This window comes from Castor canadensis, chromosome 17 (assembly GCF_047511655.1).
Source record: "Castor canadensis chromosome 17, mCasCan1.hap1v2, whole genome shotgun sequence".
Taxonomy (NCBI): Eukaryota; Metazoa; Chordata; class Mammalia; order Rodentia; family Castoridae; genus Castor; species Castor canadensis.
The window spans coordinates 52,318,606-52,336,585 of NC_133402.1; the positions used below are offsets into that span (position 1 = coordinate 52,318,606).

General features: G+C 42.1%; 1 protein-coding gene across 2 annotated transcripts in view; it reads left to right on the forward strand.

Moving 5' to 3' along the window:
• Col6a6 (collagen type VI alpha 6 chain) overlaps nt 1-17,980 on the forward strand; it is a 147,551-nt gene that overhangs the window by 91,852 nt on the left and 37,719 nt on the right. For both annotated transcript variants that reach the window (XM_074059390.1, XM_074059391.1), the window contains exons 23-28: nt 468-530; nt 7,985-8,047; nt 12,013-12,075; nt 13,112-13,162; nt 17,011-17,046; nt 17,770-17,832. In XM_074059390.1, the coding sequence (XP_073915491.1) occupies nt 468-530; nt 7,985-8,047; nt 12,013-12,075; nt 13,112-13,162; nt 17,011-17,046; nt 17,770-17,832 (339 nt within the window). The remainder of the gene's footprint in view (nt 1-467; nt 531-7,984; nt 8,048-12,012; nt 12,076-13,111; nt 13,163-17,010; nt 17,047-17,769; nt 17,833-17,980) is intronic.

Below are 17,980 nucleotides of genomic sequence, written 5' to 3' on the forward strand. Positions count from 1 at the left end.
GGGAGACTTAGCTAATAAGTAGCACATTACTATCCCAAAGTAGAAATATCTACATCTCGTCTGACCCTGTGCCCTGTTTTCTTTATGACCAGCCATTGGCATGGCTATTGACTAGAAAATCGATTTAAATATTCTGCCTTCAGATTTCTATAACCGAGGATTTGTTTTCCCTTTGGAATTAGGAGGATGGTCAATGCAAATAGAAAGCAGCACTTTGAAAAGTATTGAAGCTCATTTCACAATGCTTCTTCTAATGCCCGACCCCCTGAATGTCAGATTAGACTGTGACCTCCCCACACAGATGAGGGAGAGCTTATAAAAGCCATGCAGAATTTACGGTGTGATTAGAGCTCTCTTCCCAGTTTCTGTACATGTGACTGACTTAGCATGTCCACTTTTAATATGCAAGTGAATAACTAATTGTTCATTTTTAGGGGAAAAATGACACTTTATTTCTATACATTTAGGGTCCAAGAGGAGAGGCTGGTGCAAAAGGAGAAAAAGGAGCAGTAGGAATGAGCGGTCCCCAGGTATGTAATGACATTGCCTTGAGTGAGGATGTTCTGTGGTTTTTCTCTGCAGATGAATTACTTGCTGTCTATGAACCTACCAAGTTAATTGGGTTTGTCATCACACTCTTGTCCCCAGCTTGCAGAGCAGGCTGTCATTCTATCAGACACAGAAGTCAAAGTCCTTTCTAGCCCTCATTGCCTCTGCTACTCAGCCGAGGTCAAGAATTCTTTCTCTGTATCAGTCAGGTTCCATTCTCCCTGTTTTGAAATCTCTTGGCAATTTCCATCCCCCCCCCCCCCGCCCCGCAGAATATGGCCTACTTTAGTGGTCCTCAGCCTGGGCACATACGAGACTCTCCAGCAGAGACTGTACAACACCCCACTTTTAAGACCCTCCCCAGAGCTCTTCAGCCAGAATCTCTGGAGGTGAGGCCATGGTTCCAATTTTATTCTCCACCGGTGACTGGTGGAATGGCTCAAGTAGTATAGCACCTTGCCTAGCAAGTGTAAGGCCCTGAGATCAAACCCCAATACCTGAAAAAAGAAGTCTAATTTTCAGTTCTTCCCAGGTGACTCCAATGTGTACCCAGTGTTGGAATGACTGGCTAACACCAGCACTTCTCCTTCAAAGTGTATAGAGAACTTGTTGAGAGATAACGCAGCTCCCTTCTGATCCGGTATTCTAGGACAGGGCCTGAGATTCTGCACATCCAGTGAACCCCTCGGGGAGGCTGATGCTTCTGACCTGGACCGTGGTTCATGTAACAAAGGCCCTATGCGATCTGGCCCTTGCCTTCTGGCTACCATGTTGGATATTTGTTTGGCTGTTTGGCTGTCTCCTTTCCTAGACTATAAGCTCCATGAGTGCTAGTGTCTTGTTGACACTGAATCCACCGAGAGCGCAGAACGACAGTACCTGGCCTATGGTAGGATTCATCCTGCTTTTACAATGAATCAAGCAGTAAGCGAGCAAATGAGATAGTTGTGAATTTCATTCTCCACTAAGGCCAGGAAATTTGTTGCTTTGTGTCTGTTAGTTAAACTGGGCAGTGGCCCGACACTGAAGTAGCTGTTCTTATCACCAGCATATAAAAAGCTGTTTGTATAATGTGTATCACATGCCACGATATTTTAAAGCATGTTAGTAACTGCTCCTGCAGCTCTTTGTTCCCAAAAGTAAGCACTTTCATCAAAATAAAGTGCTTACAAAAAGCATGAAACTTCATCATTTCACAGTAGAACTAAATTGATGAAAAGTAGCTATTTTATATTCACATCCTTGAATCATTAAAAGCTTTCTGGCACCACAAATTGAGATTAAAAAAAAAAGTAGATGCCAATGAAAGTGTACATGGGGTGGTTATCTCATCTGTTTATATAAAATATTGAGAAGTAGATGGGTCGAAGTCCAAAGGTCTTGGTCGTTCTTTTGCTCTAGTATCCAAAACTGTATCCAAGTGGCTGTTCCCCTGACTTTTCCACTGCCCCGCAGGCACCTCTGTGAATGGGTCCGCTTGAATCTCCCTTTGGCAAGACTGGCCTTAGTCATAAATCATCCAACCTCTTGACATTGCCAGAGCTAATCAAAAGGCACCACTTCTTTCTAGTCTCCTCTTCCATCTGGTTGGCTGGAAAACATGGTTTTCTTTCTTTGCTGTTTTTTTTCTGAAATTCTCTTGTCAGCACAGGGAAAATGCTGTCTCGAAGGGAAAATGTGTGGAATTTTCTCTATCTAGGATGTCATGCATGGGGTCTCAAAATGGTTGTTTCCAAAGGAATATCACAGAGGCAAACACTGTCAGATGTACAAGAGAGTGTTATTCTTTATTGGCTCTGTAAACCCACAGTTGTAGGTTTCCTATCATTTGATGTTGTGCACAGACCAGCCACTCTAGTGAATAATCTGAGTATTTTCTAATAGTGGGCTTGAGCACTTTTCTGAGGTTATAGATTTAGAAAAAGTGATGTGATTTCCATAGATGGTGGACTAGAAGCTTTTTAACTTATAGTGTTGAAGTGTTCTGCATAAATTGAAAGTGTGTTAATCTGCCCAATATGTGACTAAAAAATAAAAGAAATAAAATTTGTGACAGAACAAAGGAAGAACAACCTTTGAAAGGAATGGCATATACTTCCTTTAATTTCTCTTTGATTTACCTTAAGGTGGTCCTACCCTAGAAGAAGAGTGGAAAACTAGATCTAAAATATCAAATTTAGCTGGAGCTGTAATTAATCTTTAAACATTTATGATTTCTTAGTTAAGTAATCGCTAATGGCATGAGTACTATCAAGAAAGCTTAGAATTGAGAGCTGGGTACATGGCTCAAGTGACAGAGCACCTGTCTAGCAAGTGCAAGACCCTGGGTTCAAATCTCACTACTGCCTGCCCCCAGTGTTAGAATTGTTAAATGCAAGTTTGGAGAACAAAGTAAAATTTCCTTTGTCTTTATGAAGCAGAGCACAGTGGTCAAGGGCATGGAGTCCAGAGCCAGACTGCCTGAGTTTGAGTCCCAGATTGATACCTGAGTAGCTGTGTGACTTTGGGCAATTTATTTAAGCTCTCTGTTCCTCACTTTTTCTCTGTTGTAAAAGTAGAGTGGTAACAGTAGCTACCACACTGGATGTTATGAAAATTAAATGGTCTAACACACATAGGAAGCATTGCTTGCAACAGTAAGTGGATATAAATGTTTGTTATTACTATTATATTGTGTGAATATTACCTAATTTAACACAAGTATTTTATGCCCACTGTTTTGGGGAAGGCCATGGAAGTAATCTAATATGTACCGTTTTAGCATTCGTCAGGTTTCATCATTTTGTGTCATCTAGACTGGATGGAAACCATTCCTTTTGCTAATTGGACAAACATTTGCTACACCATCTTCCTGTGCATCCTAGCCCTGTACTAGGATAAAGGATCAACCCAAGATAGACCCTAACCTCAAGTATGTCCAGTCGCATAAAGGAGACTCATGCAAACAAATAGCCAAGATGGATTGTGGTGAATTGTGATGAAGGCTAAAATAGACTCATACCCAGGGCAGGGTGCAGGAGAGGCGTGTGGGGGGTGGGGCAGGGGAGCTAGGTAAATGAGAGGATAAGTGGATTTGATTTTGTACGATGAAGAGGTGTTTTCCAGGTAACTAAGGGAGAGGCAGGAAAAGGAGTCAGGTTACATAAGGAGCTGTCAAGGTGAGTTTGGGGAACTGTACAATACGGCAGAGCATGGGATTCGTGGAGAAGCACTGGAAAATAAGATTAAGGGCTGACTCGAACGAGCACTGTCGAGATCAGTGTCTTCTCGGGCCTTATGGGCTTGCACTTGCTAGCCTCGTGGTTTTAATTTTCTCTGACAGAGCTCGTACCTAATTCCTACAGAAGCTGAGTCTTTAACCTCCTTGTTTCTTCTCAGTTTGATATTTGCCAGTTATGAGTTTTTGCAAGATTTTACCCCCATCCGAATAAAAATAAGTGATAGAGTTCCTTTAAAATATGAGAAGAACCTGTACCCCTCATTCCTGCTCTGCCATGTTGCATCCAAAGTCAAGGTGTTGGGGCTGGCAGAGTGGCTGAAATGGAAGAGTGCTTGCCTAGCAAGTGTGAGGCTTTGAGTTCAAACCCCAGTAATGCCCAACAAACAAACATATGTCCAGGTATGTTGGCAATGTGCCAGCCACAAATCCCAGACTTCTTATGGAGCACCTTCTGCTAAGATGCTACGGGAAGGGCAATTTTTAAAATAACATTTGAACTCTGAACACCTCCTCTCTGCCTTCACTTAAAACTAAAGCATATGTGATTGACAAGGGCTCTGTGACAGACCTCTAGCCCTATTGGAGATCTGATCTGACCCCAGCCTCCTTCATCAAGTTTAGAGACAAGTTTTAGAACTCCTATCCAGGCTGGGAGGGGGATGGTGAGAGTACAGAAGTCCTTTCTCACATGTGGACCTCAACATCAGGCAGAATGACGAACATGGGTCTTTCGGAGCGGATAGTATTAGGCTGAATTCCCAGCTCATCTTTATTAACTGGTGGGGGTAAATGGCTTGAGAATCAGTTTTTCATTTGGAAGTAAGGATAATAATATGTATCTCACTGTGTTGATGTGGGAATTAAAACAAAAATGTCTTTTTTCAAAAACAGGACAGAACTGTCTGGGGGTTGGTACCAGTGGGAGGGGAAGTCATAAGGAGAGGGTGTAGGAGGGTGAATATCGTGGAAATATTATGTACTCATGTGTGAAAATGGAAAAATGAGACCTGCTGAAACTATTCCAGGAATGGGGGAAGCAGGGATAAAAGAGAATGGTAGAGGAGATGAGTTTAACTATGATATATTATAAGAACGCATGCAAATGTCACAGTGTATCTCCAGTACAACAATAATATGATAAAAAAGACTATATATACCACTTAGTCCCATGCCTGCACAGAATGAAGGCTCAATAAAAAGTAGCCGTAACAACAGAGCCAGTGTGGATTGACTGCTAGATAATGCCCTTTTTCCTTTTATACCTTAGTGTCTCTTTATACTCCATGGCTGTTCTGGATGTCAAATCAAGGAAACTTATACTCAAATCTAAGGTGTTGGGAATTTTTTTTTTCTTTCCTTCAGAGACCACCAACATGATCCCTTATCCAATTGGTAGTATTAGAGTAGGTAATTTATCTAGGTAACCATTCATTGAAATTTGAACCCCATTCAATTCATCACAAACCCCAGTTTGGTGTTTTGTGGGATCCTACATAGGAATGATAATCAGATATTTTCTGATTTTCTATGACAAGGACTTGTCTAAGACATATTTCATTCTGGAGATTCTTAAAATAGGACAATTTCCCATTGTGCATGGAGTGACTGCACATGAAATAATTTCCCAGAATTCTTGAGTTCATATGCTTCTGTTCTGAAGGAAGCATGGGAAAGTGAGCTCCTACCAAAACTTCTCATTTCTACTTTGTTGACACGGACAATTAGAGTCTCTCCTTCTTCCCTCTAAAATACCTAAAACTTTCATATGGAAACCCAACACATTGAACACATTGTTTCATCCTTCTTGGGAATCATTCCCGGGTACATACCTGGATGGATAGATTTATAGGTCCCAGGTATGATGTTCCAGAGACGATAAATCAATCACTATACCTCTTCCTTCAAGTGAATGGAGCTGAATGAGGGAGAGAAATGAACGATCACATCAGAGTAATCTGTGAGGTGAGTGTGAGACCCAACAAGGCAGGAGGTTCAACGGTCCACCCTGAAACAAAGATACTAAATGTTTTCTCCCTCAAGGGAGAAAGGAACCAGCTAAGGAAAAACGGGCATTAGTGTGGAGACATAAGAAACATTTGATGCCTGAGATGATTTGACAGATGTGAAGTAGTCACAAAAGATGAGGCTACAGCAGTATGCAATACCAAGATTTTGAGGGATTGTGGAGACTAAGCAGACTTTTAATTTTATTCTGAAATTGTTCAGAATTCAGAATTTTAGACAAGAAAGGAATGGCATCAGTCTAACGGTTTAAGCCACTTATAAAAAGGTTGGAGAATGGATTAGACAGAGGCCGGGATGGACTCAGGGAAGGTGGGAGTAGAGAAGGCAGGAAGGGCCTGAAGACCATTGATGCCAGTGAGAATGGAGGAGTGGATACAGGAGGACAGACCTGGGCTGACGGAGTGGCTCAAGTGGTAGAGCACCTGCCTAGCAAGTGTGAGGCCCTGAGTTCATACCCCAGTACCGCAAAACAAACAAATAAACAAACAGGAGGACAAACCTGGGAAACTTGCAGCTGAGTGGTTTGGAGAGGTGAACTAGGTTGATTCTCAAGTTTCTGACCTGGGTTTCAGCAGGAATAAAGGTGACACCATTCCTTGATGAAAAGAATTTGAGGTTATAAAAATATTATTTTATAATTAGCACACATGGAATTTCTAATAGTCATTTTAATATGTGGGTCTGATGCTTAGTTGAGTGATTTGGGCTAGAGGTCCAATATTTAGGGGTTATTGTGTAGAAGTGGGATAGAAATTGGGGGGATGTTATTCAGGAAATGGGGGTGAAGTGAGAAAATAGATCAGAGAATGGAGATTTAAGAAGTGTAAGAAGGGAGTCTCTCAAGGCTAGTAAGAAGAGGTTGGAGAGGGAGCAAGAAAACCATACTCACTTGATGTTACAGAAATGAACAGTTTTAAAGAACACATGATCAGTGTCAAATAAGGTAAGGGCAAAAAACCTGCCAACTGCTTTGACCATGAAGGTCATGCCATTTAGCTCCGTTCAGTGGTAGAAGTAGAAGTTCAAAGGGAATGGATTGAGAACCATCAATAGAAGGTGAACAAATTAAGATGAAGAAAGGAAGGGAAAATATGGGGGATTGTGGAAAATTGTCTTTCTTAGTAATCATCTCACTGTTCAGTTCTTCCCATTAGGAAAGATTTTATGTCTGACAGTACATTTTAATTTTTTTAAAGGATGAAAATGTTCCAAACAAAATAAACTTGCTCAGTGTCATGGTTTATTTATTTTTAAATTCTAGTGACCATAACCAAAAAAAGGTGTGCAAGTGTTTTCAATACACTGGCATTGGGATTACTTAGAAATACCTGTAAGATAGTTTTACCAAAAGAGTTTTCTCTTGACATACGTTTGGGTTCCCAAAGGAAAAAAATCTCATCTCAGGTGTTGATAGCAGAGGAAGGCGATGTGTTTTCTCTGGATTGGTGTATTTTTAAATGTTCAGCTCCAAAGCTATTCCAATAAAATGTGCTTTCTAGACTGTCGGACAGACTTCTGTCATATTTAACAGAGTTCCCATATAGATGCTTGTTATTTTTATCTATCTGTTTAAGTTTTAATATTATGTTCTTCTTACAGCTTTCTTTAATTGGTCTTATTTTTTTCTTAAGTTTATCTAAAGTATTTTACAGTTTCTCTCCTTTCGGCAAACAGGAATATACTTACACTTTTCTATTTTCTGGTTGCTCCTGAAAATTATTTCAGGATATTTGTCCTATGTTACCTAAACATGTTTTGTTATAATGCTGGTCATTTTTGGGAAAATTCCTTGAACTTTCTAATGTACAAGTCATTACTTGCAGGTAAAGGTTAAGTCTACCTTCAAAAAAAAGCATTTTTAAGGCAAATGTCATTTGGAATGCCTTCTTTAAATGTTAGGCATTTTAGCAACATCTGCTCTACAAACAAAACAGAACCTGAAATTTTGGGGAAGAGAAGTCTCACAAGGAAGCCTAATTTTTTAGGCAACATCTGGCATGAATTACTTTATTAATTTCCTTTTATTTACTAGTCTTTGACAGCTGCAATACTTTTTTTCCAGAGCAAGAATCAGTACAGCCATAACTCTTCTCCCATCTGCAGTTCATTTTCTTCTTCGAAGTGAGACAGAAGGTCTAAGGAAAAGTTGCTTTATGTTCTGCTGCATTTACCATCCTTGTTTCATTCTAGGGGCCTCCAGGACCCGGAGGAAAGGCAGGAAATCAAGGCCGTTTGGGAAGCCAAGGAAGTAAAGTAGGTCACATTCTTGACACCACCCAAAGTTGAGGGTTTTCTACTCAGGAGAGTTGTGTCTGGTTGGATTTGCCAGAGCCCTTTCAACACAAAGGAAAGAGCACAAGTCACTGCCCCCAAGCCCTGGCTTGATTCTTAGAGAGCCAGCAACCTCTAAGGACATGGGTGTGGACCAGGATGAGGTCAGGGACTCCAGCTCGACATGACATAATCCCACGAAGGGCTACACCCCACTGGAGCTGAGGGGGTGCAGAGAAGGAGGCCTGTTCTGGCCAGTCCTTCCTTTCTCTCTCCCAGATGCTTTACATCCTAACTTCCTTCCTCTTTTCCTCCCTCCCTCTCTTATTTTTCCTTCCTTCCTTCCTTTCCTTTCACTCATACAAACCTCTGCTGAGCACCTTTTAAAAACAAGACCCTATTTCTAACCTTCGGCTTCCCTGGAAAGTTGGCTATAGAAGGGCAGAGTCTATTTTGTTCACTGATGCATCCTGAGTGCTTAGAACAGTGCCTTGTATGTAGGAAACGCTTGGAATGTTTGCTGAATGAATGAACTTCTGGGAATACGATCAATAGGACAAAGAAATTAAATCCCAAAGAGCCACTCTTCCAGCCCTGTTTTGTGTTGCGTATTTTCCAGATAGGATCTCCTGAACTATTTGCCCTGGCTGTTTTCAAACCATGACCTTCCTGATTTCTGCCTCCTAAGTAGTTAGGATTACAGATGTGAGCCACCAGTGCCCAACTGAATTTAGACTATTTTTAAGATAATATCTATGACATAAAGTAGGGGATATTGGTCTGAAATGGTGCTATAAGCCTAGCATTAATAGAAATATTTGCTGGAGGCAGAGGAAGGAGGATCACTATCTGAGGTAGGCTCCAGGCAAAAATGAGGAGACCCTATCTGAAAAATAAACTAAAGCAGAAAGGGGCTGGAGGCATGCATCAAGTGATAAAGTGCTTGTCTACCAAGTGCAAGGTCCTGAGTTCAAGTTCCAATGCTGTCAAAGTAAAGGAAAGAATTTGCTGTGGGTAGAGGAAAAGATTAGGTCTGGTTGCAGATGCATGTGTGAAAACCATTGGTATTAAAAGAATTCTGAGTGGTGCATGTTTGCAAGAAGTATAAGAGTACAATGAATTTTTAGAATGGACAAAAAGGAAGGGGAGCACACTGGATTCAGAGAAGAAGAGTTCAAGAAGGGAAGGTCAAGTATATGAACTGTACAGAAAGGATAAGGACAGGAAGAGAGAACCCAGCACATCTGGTAGCTAAGATGCTCCAAAGAGCAGTTCCAGAAGTGCAACACTTGAGAGGAGGAGAAAGAAAGGGAGAACAGACAGCGATGGACCAAGAACTTCTTGGTAAGGAAGAATGGACACAGAGCTGCAAATGACTCTTTAAGAAATTCCACCTTTCAGGGGAGGCAAAGGACATATTACCACTAGGATGTCAAATCTAGGAAAGCTTGGAGCAGGGTGTTTGTTCTGTATGACAGAAGACGCTGCAGCGTGTTTATGACCAGAGAAGAGAAAGGAGGAGCCTGAGGACATACGAGGGAAGCTAGAGGAGCTACTCTGAGGAGCTGCTTGCTCGAGCCATGTGACAGTGAGATTGAGGCATAAGAAAGGGGCTTAGAGCTTAGTACTGGAGAGCAGCTACCAAGGGCTGACGGGAGGAGGGCAGCCGTGGAGTGAGGCAAAGACAGTCGATTGGAGTATGTCCTGAGATTCGTAGATCATGAGGTCAACCAGCTCCAAGAGGAGGGGGTGTCTAGAACAGGTGGTGTGGCGATAATGGCCAGGAAACAAAAGTTTAAAAGAGAGGCAATGCCACCTTCTTGTCCTGAAGTGGGGACACGGTGTCCCTGGGGAGAAAATCTTCTCTTTCAGTGAGGAACCCTGTGTGTGTGTGTGTGTGTGTGTGTGAGAGAGATGTCATGGATGTATAACTATAGTGTGATGGAAGGAACCAAAAGACGGACAGGCAGAGATGGAGGGGCCCTAGAGCTGGGAAGAGGTGAGAGTGTGGAGGAGACAGACACAAGCAGGGTAGTGTGTTCATGAAAATCGTTATTCACAAAATGGACTTTTAAGGAGGGTGGCAAGAATTTGGAAGGTAAATGCCCCAAAGCAGCCCCAGGATGGACTGAACCACTAGAGTCATTAACTGAGATGAGCTCCAAACACTTACCCAACCTTATTTCAAGTTCCCAGGGAAGCAGGCAATAACTCCTGGGCTCAATGCCTGGATCTGTCAATAACCAAGTGTTCAGCCCTGGACAGCTATGTGACTTCCCTTGTTTTCTGCATAGAAGCAGATGTTCTGGAATGTCAGTGTGCCTGCAAATCAGCTGAGAGGCTTCTTTAAACACATACTGTTGGCCTCCACTATCAGAGACCAATTCAAGCGTTGCAGAGGGTCCAGGAATTTCCAAGCCCCTGGACAGGTGTCCCCAGAGTACACTTGGAGAATCACTGTCCTGAAAGAAAGACCGGGGACCATGAGCTCTTGCTTCCCTTCCTGTTCTTTCTCACCCTCAGAGTTCAGTGATGTGAACATTTAACACATTACCCTTCTGTTGTTAAAAATGATTTTACCACTCCCATCCTGTAAGTGTAGACTGCACGTACTTTACACTCTTTCCCCCAAGAGAACAGTGTGGAAAGGGAGAAGAAGAAGACTAATTTGACCATGAAGAAGCTTGACAACTACATTAACCAGATGGTCAAGGTTAACATCCACAGAGTTCAGTCCTGTTGATATGGTATGATGATGGTATTCTACTACTGTGTTCTCGCCCACCCCAAACCTAGAAACCCAGTCTAACCACGAGGAAAACATCAGACCAACCCCAACTGGGAGACATTGTACAAAATGTGCGAGCGTTCTCATCCAAAATGAGACCCCATCTCTATCAGTAAAAGCTGGGAGTGGTGGTAGGTGTCTATCTTTCCCACGAGATGGGCAGCATAAGTAAGGTCATGGTCCAGGCCACCATGGGCATGAATAGGAGCTACACTTTGAAAAAAAATTACCTATAGCAAAAAGGGCTGGGTGTGGCTCAAGTTATAGAGCAACTGGCAAGCACAAAGACCCTGAGTTCAAATTCCAGTTTAATAAAAGTAAATTTAAAAAGTCTGATCAATGGCCCAGTCTGGAGGAACGTAAGCCATGACATGTGGTATCCTGCAGGGATCCTGGACTAGAAAAAGAATATTCAGTAAAATCTAAGGAAATCTGAGTAAAGTATAGACTTTCATTCATACTAGTGAATCCAGTATTGATTCATCTCTGTACCAAATGTGTCTGGAACTCTCTAGGTATATTCACAACATTTCTGCAAATCTAAAACTATTCCAAAATTAGAATAGTTTTCTAACTATTTAAGTGAATTTCTATGTTTTTTGAAATATAAAAGGAGGTACCCTTCCTTTGTAAACATTTACACATTTTCCCATGTAGCTGGACTTTCCCCAAGACAATGCTAAGATTGGTTTATAACCCATAGCAGATGCTGTACTGCTCAGGGGTCAGAGGTCAGAGCTTCCTTGCTTATCTGATTGCATGCAAACCCTACAAATAGACAAATCAGTTTTCCATCTCTGCGGGGGTCAGATGACTTCCATGGAGGATCATGGGAAATGGTTTTGTTGCTTTTTACCAGAGCAGAGCTTCCTCCTTGAGTCTCTGTCAAGACATTGTCATGGCACCAAGCTGCTCAGATGGCAAACCACACTGAGTAATAAATCAGACTTCAGAGCACTTCAGTGAGTGATGGATGACACCTGAGCTGGCAATCAATTGTCACTCCTCTTCCATCACTTGTACAACTTGCAGTCCTGGGCACAAACCCATTGCTGCGTGTGACACCATGGATGCAGTTGAATGTCACCTTAGCACCACCGTTCTGATTTCCATGGCAACACAACCTAACAAGGTCCTGTTTCCTCATTCCGTTTCACAGGGGGAACCTGGAGATTTAGGAAAGAAAGGAGCTGTTGGCTTTCCCGGACCTCGAGGTTTGCAGGTTTGTGTTTTGTCAGTGCATTTGATCTGGCCCTTGGAATCTTCAATGGAATCTTTGAAGCGAATCCTGAAGCGTGTTTTTGAAGAGTTTTAAAGATTCCATCCCATCTCGTTTTATAACATTCTAGAACCGCTTGTGTTAGCTTCTTGGCACAAGAAGCTTAGTTTTTCTAAGGCAGCAGTTTCCCTGGTACCAGACATCATGGCCAGGATATTGTTGAAGCCAAATGGTAAAATAGAGGCTCAACAAAGTGGTTCATCCTGCAGTCCCAGATCCTAGGCAAGTGAAGATTGGGAGGATGGCAGTCCAAGACCAGACCAGGCAGTAAGTTAGCAAGACCCCATCTTGACCAATAAGCTAGGCACGGCGGTACACATCTGTGCTCCAGCCACACAGGAGGCATAAATAGGAGGCTCCTGGTCCAGGCTGGCCTGGGCAAAAATGGAAGACATGCCTGAAAAAGGTAACCAGAGCTAAAAGAGCTGGGGCGTGGCTCAAGTGGTAGAGCATCTTTCTAGCAAGCAGGAGGCCCTGAGTTCAAACTCTAGTGCTGCCAAAAAAAAAAAAAACCAAAAAACGCGCGATAGACAAGACTTGTGTTTAGCATCCCTATAACCCTTCTTCCAACCTTCCCTTCCATCAGAAGCCCATTCTATCTCCACCACCCTCACCCCACCATAACCCGAGGCATCTTCAGGGGTCAGAGGACAGCCAATGCAACTTGAAAGTGAGGGCAGAGGCTTTAAAATACAGGTGTTATCTGGAAAAAGTGGTTTGACCTCCTTTTGCTGCAATATTGCTATATGCCTGACATTTTCTTTTTCAATCCTCCCATCTACATGATGAGTAGGTAGAAAACCCCATTTTACAGATGTGTGCAGTTCTCCCATCATGAAGTGTCAACACCTGCCCAAGGTGGGGTCTTGCTTCCCCTTGGCTCCAAATCAACCCAAAATCCTCACTGTCCTGTCCGCGTGTGAATAGCCTGCCTTTCTCTGTAGTCTGGGATGTTTGTCATTCATTGCTTTGTTTATAGGGTGATGATGGCAGTCCAGGCTATGGCAGCGTGGGACGTAAAGGAGAAAAGGTAAGCAAGCCACATCTACTGGTAGCTGCACGTGTTCCATTGAATTTTTGTTGCTTGTTTATTTTTGCCATATTTAAGAAAGAAAAGAAGGCGGTATATAAAGCAGTCTTGTACAGTTTGAAATATATTTCAATAATTTATTTAATGTCCTGTGGGGAATGTAGTGGAGGAGAAAAGAGTGTGAGGGTTTAAGGCAAAACCTGAAATTTGAAACTGAATTTTCTGTGGTTGGTGGTGATGTGTGATTAGGGCCTGTCATCTGAGCAGCCTGGGCTTCACTGTGCTCAGAGAGGTGCGCCACAATCCGTCTTCCCACTTTCCTCCTCTCTCTTATTAGCATGTATTAATTGTACGAAGGGGTTTCATTGTGATATTTACAGTCATGCATATAATGTACTTTGATCAAATCCACCCCTCTATTTCTCTCTTATCCCCTTCCTCCTCTTTGAAATAATTTAATGGATTTCATCATTTTATTTTTATACATGTGGACAAAGTGCTTCGATCATATTCACCCTCCACCCTCTCCCCCTGCCCCATTTGACACTCACGTCATTCTTTTTGAGATCTACATTCTGAATATGAGAGGGCACTGGGATATTTGTCTGTCTCACTTTGGCTTATTCCACTTAGCATGGGGATTTCCAGGTCCATCCATTTTCTAAGAAAAGGGAAACTGTCTTCTTCATTGTGTAGATTACCACGCTGTCTTTATCCCTCAGCAGTGGATGAGCACCTGGGTTGACGCCGTGGCTTGGCTACTATGAGCAGTGCTGCTGTAAACGTGGGTGTGCGGCTGTCGCTGTTGTACGCTGACTCGCATTCCTTTAGACACATGTCCGGAGTGGCACAGCAGGGTCACATGGTACCTCTAGTTTTAGTTTTCTGAGGACCCTCCACACTGACTTCCATTGCTGCCCTCCTGTTTTCATCGCATTTACTTTAGCTCTTAGGGAGAGACTATACAGGATTTTGTCTCAATGCACTGGACCAAGCGGTGACTTAAAAATGAACCTACAAGAATCATAGTATATTGTCACTGCATATTTAAATGTCTGGAAATGAGACAGATCAGTTTACCACAGTCAACAACTTCTCTAAACCAACAATAACCAGTAAAAACCATAATAAAAGAGACCCGATCATAATTACAACGTCCTCAAAAAACGTAGTGTAACGTTTGAGGCCTATGACAAAGATCCGAAGGTAAAAGAAGACCTCGTAAACTGAGAGACACGCCAAGTTCCTGTTGGCAAGTCTGAGATACAAAGAGCCTCTGTAATTCCCAGGAGAATCCCGATAGGAGTGATGCAAGAAGCATTCTGGTAGAAGAACCAAGCAAAAAGAAAGCTTAAATCTTCTGAGAAGTAACACTAATGAGTGAGAGGTTTCCACAAAACGTTCACTAGATGGACAGTGATTAAAAAGAACCTGGTGTCGCACACCCATGTTTATTGCGGCACTATTCACAATAGCCAAGTTATGGAAACAGCCAAGATGCCCCACCACTGACGAATGGATTAAGAAAATGTGGTATCTTCCTTCCTATTATTGCTTATACTCTCTCTACAACAAAATTAGAGATAAGGGCAAAATAGTTTCTGCTGGGTATTGAGGGGGGGAGCGGGAGGGGGTGGAGTGGGTGGTAAGGGAGGGGGTGGGGGCAGGGGGGAGAAACAAACCAAGCCTTGTATGCACATATGAATAATAAAAGAAAAATGAAAAAAAAAAAAAAAAAAAAAAAGAAAATGTGGTATCTATACACAATGGAATTTTATGCAGCCATGAAGAAGAACGAAATGTTATCATTCGCTGGTAAATGGATGGAATTGGAGAACATCATTCTGAGTGAGGTTAGCCTGGCCCAAAAGACCAAAAATCGTATGTTCTCCCTCATATGTGGACATTAGATCAAGGGCAAACACAACAAGGGGATTGGACTATGAGCACATGATAAAAGCGAGAGCACACAAGGGAGGGGTGAGGATAGGTAAGACACCTAAAAAATTAGCTAGCATTTGTTGCCCTTAACGCAGAGAAACTAAAGCAGATACCTTAAAAGCAACTGAGGCCAATAGGAAAAGGGGACCAGGAGCTAGAGAAAAGGTTAGATCAAAAAGAATTAACCTAGAAGGTAACACCCACGCACAGGAAATCAATGTGAGTCAATGCCCTGTATAGCTATCCTTATCTCAACCAGCAAAAACCCTTGTTCCTTCCTATTATTGCTTATACTCTCTCTACAACAAAATTAGAAATAAGGGCAAAATAGTTTCTGCTGGGTATTGAAGGGGGGGGAGAGGGAGGGGGTGGAGTGGGTGGTAAGGGAGTGGGTGAGGGCAGGGGGGAGAAATGAACCAAGCCTTGTATGCACATATGAATAAAAAAAAAAAAAGAACCTGGTGTCTCACACAAAGGGGGATATCAAGTAGCCTAGAACTCCAGACATTAGCCACTCTATAAAATGAAAGTGTATGAAGTTGATAATGATGACAAGTATTTCAAGTAAAAACTCAGACTATACTTACCAAAAATGTGTATCCTAACTGTGCTTACATCACTTAAAAAAGCTAAAAGGAAATAGGGGGGAAATATGCACAATGCTGTAAGATTTGGGCAGTTTTTCCTTTTTATCTTTTGTATGTGTTTGAGGATTTAATTTGGTGGTACTGGAGTTTGAACTTAGAGCTTCATGCTTGCTAGGCAGGTGCTCTACCACTTGAGTCACTCTGCCAGCACAGAGGATTTATTTTTAACAATCAGAAAACAGATTTAGTTTTTGTCAAATTGTGATTACTAGAAGTTGGGGAGGGAAGGAGAGGGTGGATAAAGGAGACTAAATTTGATCAGTGCATATTGTGTGTATTGAAATATCACACTGGACCTCCATATGTCCAATAATACATGCTATTCAAAAATTTCTAAAAAAGCGAATAAACTTTACTTTAAATAATGTATTTTTCATCAAGCAGAGGTTATTATACTTCTTCAATTATAAGTCTTTGGCCAAAGTAATGGCCTTAAAAAAAATGATCAAGTGCTGGATATGGTGGTTCACCCCTGTAATCCCAGCTACACAGGAAGCGTAGGTGGGAAGATCATAGTTTTGAAGCTGACCCAGGAAAAAACACAGACCCTATCTGAAAAACAAGTAAAGCAAAAAGGGCTGGTGGAGTGGCTCAAGTGGTAGAACACCCCATGAGTAAGCATGAAGCCCTGAGTTCAAACCCCAGTACTACACAAAAAGGATCAAGTTTATCCTCTCTCTAGGTTTCCCAAATGTCTCCTTTGAAATCCATTTTGAGCCAGGCGCTGTTAGCCCACGCTTGTAATCCTAGTGACTCAGGAGGCAATGATCAGGAGGATCATGGTTCGAAGTCAGCCCGGGGAAATATTTCCTGAGAACAAAAACTAAACCATCACACACATTAAAAAAAAGGGGGAGAGTAGCTGGTGGAGTGGCTCAAGGTTAAGGTCCTGAGTTCAAACCCCAGAACTACACACAAAAAAATGCCATTTTGAGAAGGCAGTTCCGAGACACATGGCTGAATGGACCGTCTACTGTCAGATGCACAGAGAAGAAAGAGAGGCTATTTGTAAGTTCTCAATCACTTTGGCTTCAAATTTACTTTACCTGCTTAGGTTGCCATATTTTGATGAAACCAGTAAATTTAGGCACTGGAGTTCCTTTCTTAAATCATGCTACAGGGTTTCCAGTTTCCAACTGTTTCAGCCCTTCCGTGGCCCGCAGGTACTAAAGCTAAACAAGGAATCCAATAAAATTAAGGTCGATGCAAACTTACTCAGGCGATGTGAGCATAGACTGACCTACTCCTATTGATTTGCAGGGGCAAGACGGCTTCCCTGGAGAGAGTGGACCTAAGGTACGGTGTGCTTTGCAGCGTCTAGAGATGAGTCAGAAATACCCCCAGGCTAGGAAGTGCATCCTAGGCCAACAGGACAGCTGATGACAAATCACTGAGCCACCTCTGTGCAGGACGGAAGGGAAGAAACCATCAGGCCATTTTTTTTTCCCTAATTTTTCAAATGCATTTGTTTAGGACTATAAGACTTTGAAAGAATTTCTAGTCTTTTAATTCATAGGTAAAGGAACAAAAGATCATCCATTAAAAGTTTTCTCCTTAAATGTTCTCCTTCCCCTCTTGTCAGACTTATTTTCTTTGCTCAAAGGAAAGTGAAATGCAAAAAAAGCAAAAATTACCAGATTCCTCTGGCTAGCTTTTCCCAATATGGCTATAAATCAGCTTCTGATAATAACTCAATGACAGCCCCTACGTTACCTCTTTCAGTTTTGCTAAAAAACGTTTACTGAACTCAGTAAATGCCAAGTCTTGTGAGAGAGTCAGGAGGCTGAACAAAGGGCACTGTTCGTGTCTCCAGGAGCCTGCGATGTTAAGACAGGGATGTGCTGAGTTATGCAGAGAGCCAGAGAAAGGAAAAGAAAACAAATGCACTTCCAAGAAAACGATTAAAGACCAAAATATATTTGAAAAATGAATTCGGATTGGAATCAGTTTAAAAACACAAAAATAACTCTGTATGGTGTTTGATTCAGTAACCATTTCTATTTTAATACACTTATTTAGGGTGAGACTGGGGACCCTGGTGATCCAGGAGAACCTGGACCAAAGGGAGCAAGAGGCAAAATGGTGAGTTTCTCAGATTCCCATTGCTGGCAGGGTCAGCTTCTTTGGGAAATCTGTCTTTGTGCATTTATAATCATTAGGATTGTCACTTGGTCCAAAAACTTACAGAATGTGTGGATTTGAGTTTAAGGTGGAAAATGGATGTTGTACT